This window comes from Somniosus microcephalus, chromosome 5, assembly GCF_052327205.1.
Source record: "Somniosus microcephalus isolate GS21.2 chromosome 5, FLI_Smic_1.0, whole genome shotgun sequence".
Classification (NCBI taxonomy): Eukaryota; Metazoa; Chordata; class Chondrichthyes; order Squaliformes; family Somniosidae; genus Somniosus; species Somniosus microcephalus.
Genome location: NC_140991.1, coordinates 244,518,619 through 244,538,235, shown reverse-complemented (window position 1 = coordinate 244,538,235; position 19,617 = coordinate 244,518,619). Strand labels below are relative to the sequence as shown.

The 19,617-nt window shown below is 42.3% G+C and overlaps 1 protein-coding gene across 1 annotated transcript; it reads left to right on the top strand.

Annotated features, from left to right (window-relative positions):
- The first annotated feature begins 73 nt into the window (after window positions 1–73).
- On the top strand, window positions 74–19,325 carry LOC147117631 (tRNA selenocysteine 1-associated protein 1-like). Its single transcript, XM_085988784.1, has 9 exons — window positions 74–187; window positions 3,762–3,859; window positions 7,122–7,221; window positions 7,317–7,369; window positions 9,387–9,518; window positions 9,949–10,068; window positions 16,176–16,371; window positions 16,559–16,610; window positions 18,918–19,325. Exons 1-9 carry the CDS (start codon window positions 164–166, stop codon window positions 19,052–19,054), a joined length of 912 nt encoding a protein of 303 aa, XP_085844910.1. The 5' UTR covers window positions 74–163; the 3' UTR covers window positions 19,055–19,325.
- Window positions 19,326–19,617: the final 292 nt, after the last annotated feature.

The window sequence follows — 19,617 nt, the reverse complement described above, 5'->3', positions numbered from 1 at the left end:
ATGGTGACAGTGGAGACACCTCTGCTCTGACTGGTCTGTGAGTGAGGAAGGAGTAGGGTAGGCTAGGCTCAGGCAGTCACGGCGGACGGAATAACGCTCCCCCCTCCCCCTCGGATAGAGCGCGGCTGGATCCGGGACGCTTTGGGATAGACGGGCGGCGGCAATGGCCACCCTGTGGATGGGCGACGTGAGTGCTGTTTCTCCCTGTAATCGGCAGATGTGGCGGGTGGGTGGAAGGAAGGACATGCAGCGAGAGTGAGGTCCGTGACAGATACAACGGGCCGAGTGCAAGTCGAGCAGGAGCTGTACTGGGATCAACGCCCAGGCTCCTCTGCCCCAGCTTGGCCCAGTGGTAGCACCCTCGTTTCTGTCAGAAGGTTGTGGGATCAAATTCCACCTTGCTGAACGTTTCCCTACATGATCCAGACTGACACTTGAGTGTCATATTGAAGGAGTGCTGCACTGTTGGGGAAAAAAACTTGCATTTATATAGCACCTTTCACGACATCAGGTCGTCCTAAAGTGCTTTACCGTGTACTTTTGAAGTGTAGTCACTGTTGTAATGTAGAAAAAGCGGCAGCCAATTTGCGGACAGCTAGCTTCCACAAAGAGCCATGTGCTAATGACCAGCTAATCTGTTTTTTTGGTGACGTTGATTGAGGGATAAATATTGGCCAAGGCACCAGGAAAACTCCCCTGTTCTTCTTCGAAATAGTGCCGTGGGATCTCTACATCCACCTGAGAGGGCAATGCAATACTCCCTCAGTCCTGCACTGGAGTGTCAGCCTAGATTTTTGTGCTCAAGTCTACCTTAGTGGGACTTTGAACCCACAACGTTCTGGCTCAGGCAAGAGTGCTCGCCACTGAGCCACAGCTGACACTGTTGAAGGTGTCGTCTTTCAGTGAAGTCTTAAACTGGAGGCTCCCGATCTGTTCAGGAGGAGGTAAAAGATCCTACAGCACTTTTCAAACAACACCAGGTTATAGTCCAACAGTTTATTTGAAATCACAAGCTTTCGGAGCGCTGCTCCTTCATCAGGTGAAGTGGAGAGATGCATAAAGACACAGATTATATAGTCAGAGAATAATGCCAGATGATTACAGGTAATCTTTCTAACTGCCATTTATCACACCTCGGCAGAGAGTTAATCACAGCAATCAAGGTGTGAATGGTGTCCAAACCGGTTAGTCAGGAAAACATTACATCAAAGAACAATGAGGTGGGGTCACAAGGGGTTAAATGTTGCAGATGCTGGGGTCTGAATGAAAAACAAAAAACAGACAAAAAAACATTTTTTTTGCTGGAAATCACAGCAGGTCCGGCCGCATCTGTGAGAGATGGCATTATTCTCTGATTATATAATCTGTGTCTTTATGCATCTCTCCACTTCACCTGACGAAGGAGCAGCGCTCCGAAAGCTTGTGATTTCAAATAAACTGTTGGACTATAACCTGGTGTTGTGTGACTTCTTACATTTGTCCACCCCAGTCCAACACCGGCATCTCCACACCACTTTTCAAAGAAGAGCAGGAAATTTGTCCAGTATCCTAATTAACATTCATTCCACCCCCGCCAACCAACATGCCCAAAAACATTAACAGGTTATTCATTTTCTGTTTGTGGGACTGTGCTGTGTGCATATTGTCTGCTGTATTTACCTACATAGCAACAGTGACTACACGTCAAAAATAATTCATTGGTTGTGAAGAGCTTTGGGATGTATTGAGGACAGGATCAAATTGGTGCAGTCGCAGTTTGAGTCAGAAGGTTGTGGGTTCAAATCACACACCAGGGACTTGAGCATATAATCTAGGTTGACACTACCGTTTAGTACTGAGGGGGTGGTGCACTGTTGAAGATGCTATTTTTCGGATGAAACATTAATCCAAGGTCACACTTGCCCTCTCGGGTGGACATAAAAGATTCTCTGGCACTATTCAAAGAAGAACAGGAAGTTCTCTGTGTTCTGACCTTTATCCTCCAACCAACACCACCAAAACAAATTATGTGATCATTTATCTCATTGCTGTTTGTAGGACTTTGCTGCACATTTCCCTATATTGCAACTTCAAAATACTTCATGTCTGTGAGAAGTCCTGAACTCATGAAAGGTGCTAAATGCTAGTTCTTTTCTATTAATTTTAGTCCTTACTAATGCAGTGTTATGCTCACCAACATTGTTATCCTCTCCCTGTCCTCTGGTACAGTTCTCATTTCTTTCAAAACTGCCTTTTCCTTAAAAAAAAAAGCCAACTCTTTACTCTCCAACAATCTCTAACCTGCCCTTTCTCCCAACAATTATTGAATGGGCATTGCCTCTCAGCTTATCATCCATTTGAGTATTTACTTTTTGAGTCCCTCCAGTTTGTTATAAACAAGACCCTGTCTATGACTGTAGTTTTTTGTCTCTCCTCCTCCTCCAGTCCTCCGAAGTTTTTCCTCACATTCTGTCCTGACTCCATTCCTATCTTTTACAATGTAGCCATTACTACATCTTGAAGGGTTTCTCCTATATCCAGACAAACATCTATGGATTGCCCCAAGGTTCTATCCTTGTTCTCCTCCTGTCCATACTACTATTAAGTAACAGCAGCTGCACACTTTGAAACATATGGCATTTACTCCTAACTCTAGCTTTTTTTGTCATCAGCAAGGCTGCCACTGTGCTATATGTATGTCTGTGCGACATAAAATCTTGGACGAGTACAAATTTCCTTTAGAGCAACATTGGGAAAATCAAAGCCTTCCTTTTTCATTCCCACCAACATGCCTGTGGCCCCATCATTCTGCCTGGTTGCCCACTCAGATTGAACCAGGTAATGGGCAATATTAATATTCCACTGAACCCTGCAATATCTTCCTGATCCAACATCTAGTCAGTCACCCAGACTGCATTTTTTCAACTCTTGAATATTGCCTACCTGCACCCCTACCTCTTTCCCCCCCCACAGGCAAAACACTAGTCCATGCCTGCATCACCTTTATAATTGATTGCTGAAATACTGTCCTCACTAAACTTCATAAACTCCAGTGAATTCAGAGCTCGATTGCTCAGTCACCTCTCACACAAAGCCCACATTCCCATCACCGCTCCACTGGCTCTCTAGTCACCAGTGGATTTACTTTAAAGTTCCTTGTTTGCATGTTCAGTTCACTCAAATGCTTTGGCAACATCTAATCTGAACAAACCTGTCTAGATGTATATCATTGATGCATTTTGTCCTTATCCTTATCCCAATATTCTTTTAGATATATGTTCCTGCTGTTTGTAATTCTGCATAACCAACTTGGCTGTCTACCCTTCCCTCCGTTCAAAAGCCTCTTCAAAACCTATCACCTTGTGCATCGGATTCTTCCCCCCCCCAAATCTTGCAACTTGCTCGACATCTGACTGTTCCTTGTAAAATGGTCTAAGACCTTCCCCTATGTGAGAGGTTCTATAAAAATGTAAGTTGTTGCTGTAAAGTCCATGCAGCATGTCTCTGATTTAAGCTGTTTCCACAATTCAAAGTTTCCCCTGGTATGTAGAAGATTAAGATAATCATGCATTTAAATTTGTCCGAATATCTTTTAAAAATAACTACCTGGAATTCCCTTTAATCATTCAGTGGTAAAACAGTTCACACATTAATTTCTGAAACTTGGCAGCTCTTTAGTGTATTTTTTTTAAATATTACTTCAAGCGACTGTTTTGGTACATACCTCAAACTCTTGTGGACATTAGGAAATGAATTTCTCACTTTCTGTTCCTCCTTTTTAGCTGGAACAATACATGGATGAGACTTTTATCAAGCAAGCCTTTTCTGCTATGGGTGAGCCAACTGTTAATGTGAAAATCATTAGCAACAGAATAACTGGGTAAGAAAAAGTTATAAAATGCAGTTTAACGTTGTGGTGCAGAAAGTCCCTGAAGTCTAAATTGCTGCAGTATCACTGTCTTGATGCCTTCTCCATCCCTTATTAAAACACAGAATAATTAACTAGTGATTTGTTTGCAAGCCTGTCACGGAGTCCAGCCGAGAGTCCTAAAGAGGCAAATTTCTTGTGAGAAATGTTTGAATATACAGTGCTTTTTCAGCTGTTCAGTTTTTCAGATGTCTGATGGGTAAAAGTCTCAAAATACTCACAGTAAAACCCCAACTACCAGTTCTTATTTTCATTCTGTGAAGTTCATAGAAATTTCAAGGCTGATTTTCCTGACACTTGCCCGCTCCCCTCCAGAATGACCATTTCCCAGGGCACAAAGGTCAACAACAACAACTTGCATTTATATAGCGCCTTTAACGTAGTAAAACGTCCCAAGGCACTTCACAGAAGTATTATAAGACAAAAAATTTGACACCGAGCCACATAAGGAGAAATTAGGGCAGGTGATAAAAAGCTTGGTCAAAGAGGTAGGTTATAAGGAGTGTCTTAAAGGAGGAAAGAGAGACGGAGAGGTTTAGGCAGGGAATTCCAGAGCTTAGGGCCTAGGCAACAGGAGGCACGGCCACCAATAGTTGAGCGATTATAATCAGGGATGCTCAAGAGGGCAGAATTAGAGGAGCACAGATATCTCGGGGGGCGGTGGGGGCTGAAGGAGATTACAGAGATGGGGGGGCGAGGCCATGGAGGGATTTGAAAACAAGGATGAGAATTTTGAAATCGAGGCGTTGCTTAACCGGAAGCCAATGTAGGTCGGCAAGCAGAAGGTTGATGGGTGAACGGGACTTGGTGCGAGTTAGGACACGGGCAGCCGAGGTGTGGATCACCTCAAGTTTACGTAGGGTAGAATGTGGGAGGCCAGCCAGGAGTGCGTTGGAATAGTCAAGTCTAGAGGTAACAAAGGCATGGATGAGGGTATCAGCTGCGGATGAGCTGAGGCAAGGGTGGAGACGGGCGATGTTACGGAGGTGGAAATAGGAGGTCTTAGTTATGCTCCGGAAGCTATGTGGTTGGAAGCTAATTTCAGGGTCAAATATTGGTTGCGAACAGTGTGGTTCAGCCTCAGACAGTTGTTAGGGAGAGGGATGGAGTCAGTGGCTAGGGAACGGAGTTTGTGGCGGGGACAGAAAGTAATGGCTTTGGTCTTCCCAATATTAAATTGGAGAAAATTTCTGCACATCCAGAACTGGATGTCGGACAAGCAGTCTGACAATTTAGAGACCATGGAGGGGTCGAGAGAAGAGGTAGTGAGGTAGAGCTGGGCATCGCCAGCGTACATGTGGAAACTGACACTGTGTTTTCGGATGATATCGCCAAGCGGCAACATGTAGATGAGAAATAGGAGGGAGCCAAGGATAGAGATAATGATGTGGGAGTGGGAAGAGAAACCATTGTAGGTGACTCTGGCTACGATTGGATAGATAGGAATGGAACCAGGCGACTGCAGTCCCACCCAGCTGGACGATGGTGGAGATGCGTTGGAGAAGGATGGAGTGGTCAACTGTCAAAGTTCACAGAGATTTCAAGGCTGATTTTCCTGACGCTTGCCCGCTCCCCTCCAGAATGACCATTTCCTGGGGCACAATGGTCATGAAAAAGAGTTGGCGATCTGTTTTACAAGATTTTAAATTGTCCTAGGATTTCCAGGGTTTTGAGGGGTGGAGTGGCAGTCTCATCCCAGTTATGTTAATAAGGTGGGAGGGGCATTTCCAATCTTCCATCTCGTTTGCCTGAAGCAATGTTTGCTGAGTGCTCCAGCGATAGGGCGCCTAGTAAAGCATGGTACCCCAGCGTGCCTTCAGACTGCTGCCAACTGGTCGGTGGGGCCTGAACAGCGGATAAGTAACATTTTAAACTCCTCCCCTGGTGTCTAGAGGCATCTGGGGTTTTCTGGCTGCTGATCTCCAGCAGTAGCCAGAAATCTCCAGTCTGAGAGGCCTGCAGCTTTACTTAAACTTCCTACCCATACTGCCTGCTGGGGTTGGCCTTTGCCTTGGTGCCCTTGGGCCAGGTTAATGACCGTGGACAGAAATACCAGCATTCCTAGCCCTGGACAGGAGCAGCACAATTGGGTTTGCTGCTCCTGTCCACTGCCAGGAAAGTCTACCCTTTCATTTCTAATGACTGACATATTGGCCACTATTACACATAGTAAATTTCTAGTACCTTACTTTTTTATCAATTTTCCTGAGTGTGCTGATTGTTTTCATCAACTGAAGGCTTTGCTAAAACATAGATTTCAACAACCCGGTGGGAGAGACGTGCTGTGCCAGCGTAGCAGCACACATGTCTTCCCCATCCGAGCTGCACATTGAGTGACCCTGAGTTGCTTCTGAAGGAGGAGGAAAAATTTCATGCTGACCTATCTCATGCCTCTCCTGTGCATTTTCGCACAGCTGGTTGAGGTGTGGCAATGGTGAGCGAAAGTGCCTGCCCTTTTGATTAGGGAGTGTTGCACAGATGAAGAAATAGATAATAACGATAAATTCCAAAAGGATAAATCAAAGGGTCTGAGTTCCTCACTACAGCTCAGTCCCACAGTAGAACAATGAAGTTCTTCAGTGCATTTATTGTGCTTCAAGATGCAACAGAAGATGTCATAAATTCATGGAGTCCTTGAAAGGATAGTACAAGTTTGGAGTTTATCCAATGCTGAGTCATAAGGACCAGGAATGCCCCAAGGATATGATCCCTACTTGTGCTGAATTGGTTGAACTCAGCCGGAGCAGCAGAAAGTGCACTGCAATTTTTATCAGTGCCCCTGGGTGTGGAATATGGGCTGGGGATCTCATTGCTGGTCGCTATCCAGTGATCCCTGCTGGAAAGTGTGCATATATTGACGTCAAGTGCAGCCATGATCAGCTTGGCTGTGCTGCCATCTATGTTTAAGTAGCCTGTCAACACTCACGTATGAGGAATAGCAATTTGGCCAAGTTAATGGAGAGTGTCTGGCACCTGTGAAATGGTACCCTAGCAAAATATTATTAGAATATTGTTACTGAAAGACTGCTAAATGCTGTTATCAGAATTATTGTGAATCATAAGTTGAAATTTGCTGCACAGCCCAATTAACATTCAGTGGCTTTGCCTTGAAGCCTTTTTAATTATTGCAGTGAATAAGATGTTGTGATTGTATTGCTCGCCATAGTCCTGTAGGTGATAGTACTCTGTACATTCATGTTTGGTTTGGTTTCAGGACACTAGCAGGATATTGCTTTGTGGAGTTAGCTGACCAAACCAGTGCTGATCGTTGTCTCCATAAACTGAATGGGAAGCCTTTGCCAGGTTCAAATCCGGTAAATCTCTTTCATAGACATTTAACATTATCGTGCTGTGTGTTTTTTTAATTAATATCTATATAATCATAATTTCCTTTGGTTTAAATGTGCAGCCCAAGAAATTCAAGTTAAATTATGCAACCTATGGAAAAAAAACAGATGCAGGGTAAGTCATTTTTCTGTCCCTTTTAACTTTGTTTTTTCTCCTTATTCTATTATTTTTCATTTACACAAAGTTTCATCGGGTGCAAGAGCAAACTAGTTGGAGACAACACACTTTAATTAATTCTAATAATGGAAGTCAAGAGAATTCTAATTCAAGTAATTATGAAATGACAGCCCTTAAAAGATTTGTAATTGATCTGTGCCTGTGATACAGGCATCCAGCATAATGGGCGAAGTTATTTTTTTGTTTAAAATGATCTTTGTGATATTATCTAGTCAATAAAATGTACTACTGAATATACTAACTAGCACTACACACTCAAAACTATAGACTAGCATTATACACTCTACAAACTACACTAGCACTATGCACTCTTAAAAACTATAAAGTAGTAATATACATTTTGCAAACTGGCACTATACAGTATATAAAAACTATAAACTAGCACTGCACATGATACAAATTATAGACTGGCACTACATATTATTTTTCTGTAGGAGCTAGAACATGCCAGTCCTGTTTTTCTGGCTGTCAGGGTAATGTGCCCTCCAAGCATTGTAGTTCCACAGGAGTGGAATGAGAAACAGAGTTAATCTTTGATGACCTTTTGTCAAAACTAGAAAAAGTTAGTTTTTAAGCAAGTACAGAGGCAGGGGAAAGGGGGGAGAGAAGGAAAAAACAAAAAGGAAGGTCTGTGATAGGGTGGAAGGCAGGAATGATTAAATGTACTTGCTTAAAAACTTTTACATCTAATTTTTTCCAGTTCTAATGAAAGGTCATCGACCTGAAAAGTTAACTTTGTTTCTCTCTCCACAGATGCTGCCTGACCTGCTGAGTATTTCTAGCATTTTCTGTATTTATTTCAGATTTCCAGCATCCACAGTATTTTGCTTTTATAATTTTTTAAGTTTATATTTTGTAATTTTAATGTTTTATTGGGTTATAAATGTTATTTCTAGCTCTATACGACCTGATTGAAATAGGAAAATGTTGACTAAAAGCAACATAAAATTAAAAGCTAGATTTGGTTGGATGATTCTATGATACTTGCTGGTTCATGAGTAGTTGCTTTAAAGAAAACAGTTGAGCTTGAGATTGCTTGATCTTCTGCTGTTTACTCATTCCCCATTGGTACTTTGTGCTATTTTTGATTTGTTCGAATTTAGTCACTTGAATTTTAGTAACTTAACAGATAAATATTTTTTTGAGCGAATCCAGTGTTTTTGCCCAATGGATATCTCATAAGGCCATTGAAAGTGGAATGCAATGGACATGTTAAAAAGTAGGGAGCCTATTTTCCTCCATCCTTCCAAGCACAGCTGGGATAGTGTGCTCTGGAAGTAGCTTCATCTGAACAGATCTGAACTCGTCCGCATTTCTGGATTCAGGTTATTAATCCCCCGGCGCAAGGACACCCTGGAAGTGATCGTGCACCTCAAATTGGGGAGGAAACTTGACCACTGCTGCAGGCCTGAGAGGCAATAATGGCCGCTGGCTGCAGGGCCTTTTGGCTACTGTCAGCAATTTAAAACATCAGCAATTGGCACCCAGGCTTCCTGATCGTTTATGCTGCTCCAGAAATATAAAAAAACTTCTCTATCTTGTAAGGCCCACTTGCACTGGAGCTACTACTGAAATGGTGCAGAAGGCATTCTGATGTCACTCCTGAATCATTTATACTTAATTTAAATGCTCCTGCCTGTTTGAGATGCGAGCTCTCTGCCCAGGGCAGGGGAGGTCCCTGGAAATGAGCACAAGGATTTAACCTTTGCTTTGTACCCCAGTAATAGTTGTACCAAGATGTAAAACAGAAGAAAATTAACCTTTATATACATATCAGTTTGAACCTGTGCAGAGAATGTTAGTGTATTAGAGACTTTTTATAGAATGTTTATAGTTACACTTTTAAAGAAACACTTCTAAAATGCATCGTCTTTCTAAGGTCCATTGTTGGAATACAGAATTTATAGCCCTTGACTCCAGCTGCGTTTTCACTGCAACATGTCTTATTCAACAGCCAGGAATATTCCATATTTGTGGGCGATCTCTCTTCTGAAGTTGATGATTTTCATCTGTATGATTACTTTGTGAAAAAATATCCATCTTGTAGAGGTGGAAAAGTGGTGACAGACACATCTGGGAACTCGAGGTACTGTAACTGCTGTGTGATATCAATGCTTAAAGCTCCTGCACACTTCTACAGAGGCCTTAGCAGGAAAGACTTCTCAGCAAACTGCAATTATTAGTGTAATTTATATGTCTTAGTATTAAGGACTGTGAAAGTCAGTAATAACATAATGATTATTAAATGGCCACTTTGTCATTGCTATGAAACAGCCCTTTATTTATAAACCACAATGGCTAATGAAAATCGTGCCACACATTGAATAAGAACGTTCTTTCTGTCCCAGCTAGGATTAACAAGGACACCAAATACTTGGACTGATGGTACCTCAGATGTAAAGTAATAACTCTAATATTACGTGGTTCAAACTATTTACAAACTGTTGATTCAAGCCAGTTCATATCATGAGATGGGCTGCAATGTTAACAGTGCTTTGTTATTTTTCTTTTGTCAGAGGTTTTGGGTTTGTCAGGTTTTCTGATGAAGCAGAACAGAAAAAGGCTTTGGAAGAATGTCAGAACAGCAAAGGATTAGGAGGAAAACCCATTCGAATAAGTATAGCAGTACCAAAAAGGTAAGCTGTACCATCCCAGCACGGGTAGTGGAACAACAAACCTTATGGGTTTGAAGAAGGAACTAAACAGATTCTGGTCAACAAATGGAATTTAAAATGATTAGAAATGAGCTTCCAACCCCATATCCTCTCCATCACCAAGACCGCCTACTTCCACCTATGTCATATTGCCATCTCCGTCCCTGGCTCAGCCCATCTTCTGTTAAAACTTTCATCCATGCTTTTGTTACCTGAAGACCTGACTATTCCAATGCTCTCCTGGCCGGCCTCCCATCTTCCACCCTCCGTAAACTTCAGCTCCTCTAAATCTCTGATGCCATATCATGATTCGCAGCAAGTCCCATTCACCTATCAACCCTGTGCTTGCTGACCTACACTGTCTTCTGATCCAGAAACACCTCAAATTTAAAACTCCTATCCTTGTGTTCAAATCTCTGCATGGACTTGCCCCTCTCTATCTCTGTAACCTCTTCTGGCTCTACAACCCTCCGAGAACTCTGTGGTCCTCCAACTCTGGCCTCCTATGCATCCCCAAAACTCTTCACCCCTCCATTGACCTTCGTGCCTTCAATTGTCTAGGCACTAAGCTCTGAAATTCCCTCCCTAAACCTCTCTACCCCTTTAAGATGCTCCTTAAAACCTATGTCTTTGACCAACTTTTTGGCCATCTGTCTTAATATCTCCTTGTATATCCTGATGTCAAGTTTTGTCTGATAATGCTCCTGTGAAGCACCTTGGGACGTTGTATTACGTTAAAGGTGCTATATAAATGCATGTTGTTGTTGTAGAATGAAATAGTAAACTGAGGTCAAGTGTTCCTATTCCTAGAGACAGAGTGACTGTGCTCTTGGTATCAGTTAAGCAAAGAGAGTCAGCATGGATTTCTGAAGGGTAGGTCATGTTTGATTAATCTAGTTGAATTTTCTCAGGAGATCACGAGCACTGTGGATAGGGGATGTTGTCTATATGGACTTCCAGAAGGCTTTGATAAGTTTCCACACAGATTATTAGCAAAAATGTTTTTAAATGGTGAGAAACTATTAAATGTCCGAGTACAAGAAACACAGAAAGTTAACATTCAGGTACAGCAAGCAATTAGGAAGGCAAATGACATGTTGGCCTTTAGGGTTGGAGTACAGGAGTAAGGAAGTCTTACTACAATTGTACAGGGCTCTGGTGAGACCACACCTGGAGTACTGTGCACAGCTTTGGTCTCCTTATTTAAGGAAGGACATACTTGTCTTAGAGGCGGTACAACAAAGGTTCACTAGATTGATTCCTGGGATGAGGAGGCTGTCCTATGATGAGTGATTGTGTAGAGTGGGCCTATACTCTCTGGAGTTTAGAACAATGAGAAGTGATCTCATTGAAACATACAAGATTCTGAGGTGGATTGACAGGGTAGTTGCTGAGTTTCCCCTGGCTGGAGAGTCTAGAACTAGGGGGCATAGTCTCAGGATAAGGAATCGGTCATTTAAGACTGAGATGAGGAGAATTTCTTCACTCAGAGGGTGTGAATCTTTGGAATTCTCTACCCCAAAGGGCTGTGGAGGCTCAGTCGTTGAGTATATTCAAGGCTGAGATAGATAGATTTTTGGCCTCCAGAGGAATGAAAGGATATGGGGATAGGGCAAGAAAGTGGAGTTGAGGTCAATGATCAGCCATGATCTTATTGAATGGCGGAGCAGGCTCGAGGGGCCGTGTGGCCTACTCCTGCTCCTAATACATATGTTCTTATGTGAGCTCGTGGAATCGGAGGTATAGTTGTGATATGGGTTGGTAATTGGTTGGGAGGTAGGAATCAGTAGGGATAAAGATTTTGTCTGATTGGTGGGTTGTGACAAGTAGTGTTCCCCAGGGATCTGTACTGAGGCACCAGCTTTTCACCATGCATGTTAATGACTTGGTTGAAGTAATAGATTTTTATATCCAAGTTTGCAGATGACACTAAATTAGCCGGCACAGGAAGCTGTGTGGATGGGAGGAGGAAGTTTCAAAGGGACAGAGACAGATTAAGTGAGTGGGCAGATGGAGTTCAATATGGGGAAGTGTGAGGTCGTCCACTTTGGATCTGAGAAAGACAAATCGGAATATTTTCTTAATGGTGAGAGACTAGGAACAGTGGAGGAGCAAAGGGATTTAGGTGTCCATGTACACAAAGCACTAAAAGCTAGCACACACACACAGGTACAAAAAGTAATCAAAAAGGCCAATGAGATGTTGGCCTTTATCTCAAAGGGAATGGAATTCAGAAGTGATGCTTCAGTTGTACAGAAGCAAAATACTACGGATGCTGGAAATCTGAAATAAAAACAGAAATTGCTGGAAATACTCAGCAGGCCAGGCAGCATCTATGGAGAGAGAAATAGAGTTAACGTTTCAGGTCGAGGACCTTTCATCAGAACCCCAGTTGTACAGAGCCTTGGTCAGACTACCTGGAGTACTGTGTTCAGTTTTGGGCACCAAACCTCAGGAAGCAAAATACTGCGGATGCTGGAAATCTGGGATGAGGGCAGAGAATGGTGGAGGTGCTCAACGGGTTGGGCAGCATCTGTGGCGGCAGAGGCAGAGTTAACGTTTCGGGTCGACGACCTTTCGTCAGAACCCCAGTTTCGTTAGTTCGGACGAGGGGTCATCGACCTGGAGCATTGGCTCTGTTTCTCTCTTCACAGATGCTGCCTGACCTGCTGAGCGTTTCCAGCATTTTCTGTTTTTATCTCAGGAAGGGTTTATTGGCCTTGTAAGGGGTATATTTTGGAATCACTCGAATTATTTCACTTTGTGCGGTCTTGGGCCAGGGATTCCCAGGTGTCGGTGGGGATGTTACACTTTTTCAAGGAGGCTTTGAGGGTGTCCTTGAAGCGCTTCAAGGACACCCTCAAAGCCTCCTTGAAAAAGTGTAACATCCCCACCGACACCTGGGAATCCCTGGCCCAAGACCGCACAAAGTGGAGAAGCATCCGGGAAGGCGTCGAACACCTCGAGTCTCTTCGCCGGGAGCAAGCGGAAGCCAAGCGCAGGCAGCGCACGTCAACTCAAGCACCCCGCCCCTTCAACCACCGTCTGCCCCACCTGTGACAGACGGTAGGTCCCGCATTGGACTCATCAGTCACCTGCGAACTCATTTTTAATGTGGAAGCAAGTCATCCTCGGTTCCGAGGGACTGCCTAAGAATAAGTAAAAGAACTAGAATTATACCAGGGCTTAAAGGCTTTGATTATGAGAACAGGTTGCATAACCTTGGCATGTATTCTCTAGAATTTAGAAGTTTGTTGAATGATCTAATTGAGGTGTTTAAACTAATAAGGGATTTAATAAAGTAGATGCAGAGAAACAGTTTCCTCTGGTGGGTTAACCCAGAACAAGAGGGCATAATCTTAAAATTAGAGCTAGGGCATTTTGAAGTGAAATCAGGAAGCACTTTCTCACACACAGGTGCTTTGAAATCTGGATTTCTATCCCCCAAAAGGCTGCGAATGCTGGGTCAATTGAAATTTTCAAGCCTGAGATTGATAGATTACCGTTGGGTAAGAGTATCAAGGGATATGGAGCAAAGGTGGGTAAATGGAGTAGAGCCACCGATCAGTCATGATCTAATTAAATGGCAGAACAGGCTCGAGGGGCTGAGTGGCCTACTCCTGTTCCTATGATTCTATTCAGGTGGATGTTAAAGATCCTATTGCACTATTGGAAGAAGAACATGGATTCTCCTGGTATCCGAACCAGCATTCATCCCTCAACCAAAATAGATTAACTGGTAATTTATCGTGGATTGCTTGATCATTCTAAAGAGTAAGTAGTGTTCTCCTGAGTCAAAGCTTTGGATTCAAGACCCGGTCCAGGACTTGAGCACATAATGTACGCTGACGATCCAGTACAGTTTGAGGGAGTGCTGCATTGGTAGAGCTGCTGTCTTTCTGATGATATTGAACCACGGCCCTGCCTATCTGCTCAAATGGACATGAAAGATCTTATGACACTATTCAAAGTAGAATAAGGAATTCTTCTAGTGTCCTGGCCAACATTTTGCCCTAAGTCAGAACCACTAAAAACAAATTATCTGGTCATGCATTAATTTGTTTTGTGTGGGACTTAGCCGCATACACGTTGATTGATGCGTTTGCTTAATTAACAGCAATGTCTGCAGTTCAAAGGTAATCCATTGGTTGTGAAGTGCTTTGAGACGTCCCAAGGACCTAATCAAATCCTATAAAATTCAAGCTCACCCTTACATTTTATTTTAGCTTTTTGCACTCAATGTCTGTCTCAATTACTCTCAGGTCAAGGGATATGGGGATCGGGCAGGAAAGCAGAGTTGAAGTCCAAGTCTTATTAAATGGCCGAGCAGGCTTGAGGGGCCATGTGGCCTACTCCTGCTCCTAATTCTAGTGTTCTTATGTCAGGTTTAGAATGCAACCTGTACTCTGCTTAAACAAATATGCCTTGTAATTCCAATTCCTGAAGGGACACCCCAGTTGGACAGATATAACATTTCTATTCCTTTCATGAGCCATTCAGCGATGTCTCTGAGTAAAACTAGCAGATTAGCACTAATTTGTACTGAATGATGAGCAGTTTTGCATCCTGTACCCTCGCCCACTCTGCATTGGATTGAGATTTTGCAAACCCATTTAAGAATTTGGAGAACAAAGGAGAATAGGTTTATAACCTTGCAATCAGAGTAGCTATAATTCTAATCGGGACAATATTTTTATAATTTGGAAGATCTGATGAGTTACTAGCCAAATAACAAGCAGCATCACCTTTGTCCTGACCCCATTACACACATTGCTTACAGATCAGACTTTTCTGGTTTGCAAATAATCCTTACATGTTCTGTTGAAGATTTAAGCTGCAGTGGTCTGTTTTTGTGGCTATTCAAAGAGCAGATCTGCATGTAAGTTGGCCTTAATGAACACAAGCTTGTTAGTTTACAAGTTAATGTGTTTGCTGGACTTTTTGTTGGAGGAGAAAGAACCAAAGCAGCTCAGCGCAGTATTTGCTCCAATGTTGTGATGCCCAAACACTGGACTCTTTTGGTTGGTGCTTAAACAAATTGACTGTAAATTAACAAAAGTTCAAATAAAACTTAAACAAATCAAATTAAAATTTGGTGGACCCAAACAGTGTAACAATTATTTGACATAGGTAATGTCATTGTTTGTATTCCTGAAAAAATGTCAAGGATAATTTGCCTGCCTCTCTTCCGCGGCTACGTTCGCACCCAGGTGGCCCTGGAGATGGAGCACGTGGTGTCCACCGGTAATGCTCAGGACCTTCCGTGACCGCTGGGCACCGGAGTGCATCATCACCCTGGCTATAGCATTTTCATTTAATTTGTTCCTCTTTTGATAGGACCAGTCAAAAATAAACAAATAGACTGTAACTAATAAAACTTTAAATAATCCTTAGCAAATCAAATTAAAATTTGGTTATAATTTAATTTGTTAAGTTTCCTTTAAACTTTTTTGTTAAGTTTTTATTGGTTGTGCCCCTTTAAAAAGGGGGCACATGTTTGACATTTAATAGGCAAGGATAATTTGACGTGCATTTGATCATCTGTTAATGATATCTGGGTTCTTTTAAACAACTCTGACTATTTTGATAGTTTGTTTATATAATTCCCAATTTAGATTAATAGTCTATGTCCTTCAAATAATTCACAGCTGCAACTGATAAAAATGGTTGTTAGTGAATTGTTCAATATTCATTAAAAGATGTGGGATTACAGCTGTTCAGTCTGTGCTTCATTGTGCACTTTGAGAATCAAACATGGCTTCTTACAACAATCAAGCAGAGCTTGTCGGAACCTCTCAAAATGTATGCTGGTACTGGCAGAGGTGAGCTACTATTAGACTGTGAAAGTTAGTTAAGATACTTCAGTACCTTATCTCTAACTAATGGTGAGGACACTTGTTTCTTTTCTAGATTAGGGTTCCTAGCTTTGAAGTACATGACTGAGATCCTAACCTCCTGGTTTTTGCAAACCATGTGGTCATGTGCTGCAAAATCAAATGAATGATTTAGAGGTGATTGCTCCTTCTGTCCTTACTGGACTGCAGTTAAGGGATGTGACTGTTTAATTTAGGAACTGTTTCTTATTTCAGTGCAAAAACAAAACCAGAATACCAAACAACTGCCACCTACAACTATACACAATACTATCAGCAGTATCAACAGTATTACTCTCAGTGGGGGTATGATCCCTACGCCGGCTACAGCTATGGGTACCAACAGTATGGCACCCCTGACACACCAGCAACAACCTCTTCGCTGATCACAGAAATGGCACAACTGTCTGAGGTAAAGTTCCTCTCGCTCTGGTGGGTTTTATTTTCTCTCGCTTGCTCGCGCGCGCTCTCTCTGCCTTCTTTCTTTCCTTTCTTAGATCTCGTGCCGTTCCCCTCTTTACTGAGTCTTGACATTTATAGATACTGGTTGTCTGCTTACATCTTCTGCTTCTTGATGTTACTGGTAAATATGTTTTCAGTTTCAGCAAAACTCCACAATTACTGAAGAAGCCGAAGAGGAGTCTGTGGAGGGTAAGAACATTTTAGTGTTGATTTTATATCTTGAGCTCACAAAGATAGAAATGCTTGATAATTCCATTGGTGAATATGTGACTTCTACATATAGACTTGGTATTTGTCACCTTTTATGATAAATGATTGAGAACCATTTCCACAGCTGGATCCTTGGGTCTGTGACTTGAATATGTACGCAATCGCGTAAATATTGGGAGAATGGGACTGTACTTGGGTCTGCTACCACTTGTGCCAATCTGCTGACTGTCATATGACTACAGTATTACAAACTGACCAATGGTAGCTCATTCAATAATAGTTAATTCATCAGTGATCAATTAAGAGCAGCAAGTGCTTGTGCCTATATAGTGGGGCTATTGGTTATCAAACTAAGGGATAAAACTGAATGGTGCTTTGAATTTAGCTCCTGATTTTTGCCGGTGGCTCAAGCTTGCCGGACATTTAGCCTCCAGATAACAAAGTTTCCTGTATTATAAGATTTGTTTTGGTTTAATGTGGAACTTTAATTATGTTTTTGGAATTGTACTTAATGGGCTAGAAGTATAGTCTGAAATATTCCATTAACATGGTGGTTGACATGTTGGAGAGAATGGATTGATTGTTTTCATTAGTCACCTTAGAACAAATATTGAATTAATTTACTGACTTTTTCCACTAATGTGTGCTTGTGGTGATAGTATTGGTTCATTGCTCCTAGTAGATAGTTGTGTGGCTGTATTATATTTGTTGTTGGTATATGCTCCAATTGGGGCTGGTAGGAACAGATTTACAAAGGATTCTGATGTGCCCTTGTCCTAAACTAACCAGCAGCAGCTTGGAAGTTTCTGCCATTCTAGGTCCTAATTAACTTTTCAAGTTAGGAATGCTTTATAATGGAAACTATATAATTGACCGAGTCACTTTAAAATTGAGGCAGGATTGCTGAATAGTGATTCCTAAAGCACCATAGGCCTCATGTAGGAGATAACTATCTTGACTATGGGGCCAATCAACCATTCTATACAACAGATGCAAAACAACAATTAAAAGGTAGCTTTAGTTGTATAATGTGACCATACGTCCCCGGATGAGGGACTGTGTACCCGGGCAAACGATGTCCCCCATTAAAGAAACACGTCCCCGAATACGTGCGGTTCAAATCCGGAGCAACGTGACCCCCGAGCTGCTGTGGTCGGACAATAAAGTGGGCGGGGCTGTGCAGTGGGACGGGTTCCGATTGGTGGCAGGGATGTCAATCTCTTGTTTCCAACCAGTAGAAGGGGTGGACTCACTGAGGGACTTTAATTTATGCAGAGATCACACTCTCTAACCGCAGTACGTGTGCTCCGTGGCCCTCTTTCCTCCCTTTCTCTCCCCCCCCCCCCGCCCCCGCCCCCGCCCACCGAATGCCTGGATAGTCCCGTGAAATGCAGTTGAAGAGGAATCGGCCCCGGAGCCAAAATGTCCGAATAACGGGCCACTGGTAATTGGACTAATGAGTGACAACTGGAGCCAGGCCGTGTGGATATCCAGGGAGCCGGAACATCCGCGGCCTCGGATGGTGTGGGTGAGTCAGGCTGCGAGGAGGGAGAGGAGCTGATGATTATGGCCAGCAGATGCTATGAACAGTGGCTGCATTATTCAGGCAGGAAGTTCTGGTGCTGCTTTTAACATTCAGTTTGCATCAAAATACCAAAATATTTTGCCTTGCTATGCTGTGCAACCTACATTTCGGCCCTGGCTACTTTGCTGTGTCTCACTGGATTCAGTTCAGAAAATATGGTCACCCTAATGTCCTCAACTGACTAGAATTAGTGGGCAATAAAGTGGCAATAATTTCTTTGTTCTGGAGAAATGCTCAAGTGCAGTCATATCCTTGCTTTAAATACTGAGCATTCTGAATCCCTTGTCAGCAGCTTGTGATGTAGTCCATGTTAAATTTTGTAGCTATCTATAGTTATTTTCACTTTCTTTTCTAAAGCAATAACTTTGTAATATGTCATGCAATAGTAGGAGAATGGTTGTTTGGTTACTGTTAGGATTTTTGTCCATTTTTGTTTCTGCACTAGCTTCAGTGAGCTGCAGGAGAAGTTTTGTTCACTGAATTTTTGAAGAGAATGCTTGTTTGGCAGGCAGTCTGCCTCACTACCAGATGGGAGTTGATCTAATTTTGGAATCCTGATTTCATGTGTTTTTTTAAAGAAAGCTTATACAAAATTGATGTAAAACAGGCCTGTGCAATTTGTGATGTGGAGGTTCATTAGGTTGCAAGGCAACTCATTTGAAATCTGTGAAATGACTGACCTGACTATCTTTTCCTTAAAGATCCAGATCCAAAGTTGGATATCGATGAAGTTAACAAACAATTCATGGAACAAAGTGAAGAACTGTATGACTCCTTAATGAATTGTCACTGGCAACCCCTGGATACAATCACATCAGAGATTCCCACTGCAGTATAAAAAAAAGCAGTTTGAAGTATATTTTTGTAAATGCTAATTCCTGAAAGTATCCCTTTTTAAAGTAGGGTTATTTTGATTTCCATTGTATGTTGAGTTGTCTGACTTCTGAAATATCAAATTACAGACATCTCAATGTCTTAAACTAAGACGGCCTGATTTCTTCTTGCAACTTATCTTCAATACACTTTCTGTTGTGAATTAATTTGGTTTGGATTTTATACCAGTTCTTTCATCTTGATCTTGCCTGCTGAATAAACAGTCATCTTCTGTCTTCATGTGTTCACTTTTGTTCATGTAACTAGTATCTGTAGGTTGACTAGCTGAGTCTCAATGGCTTGAGCATTGTCAAGTGGCAAGATGTGTTATAGGACTCTACCAAGCTTTCTAATTTCTACTGGATCTACACTGTTTCCTACCACATTTTCATAGCACACTAATGACTCCATTTACAAGGATGGTCCCAGTTCCCCTCCCTTGCAGGTGCTTTTGTTTGTTCTTAGCTCACGAGAGCAATCTGTTAGAGCTCTAATAAATTATGTTGCTGAGTTGAATGGTGCTTTCCC

Excerpts from the sequence above, each read along its gene's own strand:
- LOC147117631 (XM_085988784.1), top strand. The coding sequence starts at position 164 with ATGGCCACCCTGTGGATGGGCGAC. Across the intron at positions 7,222-7,316 it reads CTTTGCCAGGTTCAAATCCG|CCCAAGAAATTCAAGTTAAA; the intron begins GTAAATCTCTTT and ends TTAAATGTGCAG. Across the intron at positions 7,370-9,386 it reads GGAAAAAAAACAGATGCAGG|CCAGGAATATTCCATATTTG; the intron begins GTAAGTCATTTT and ends CTTATTCAACAG.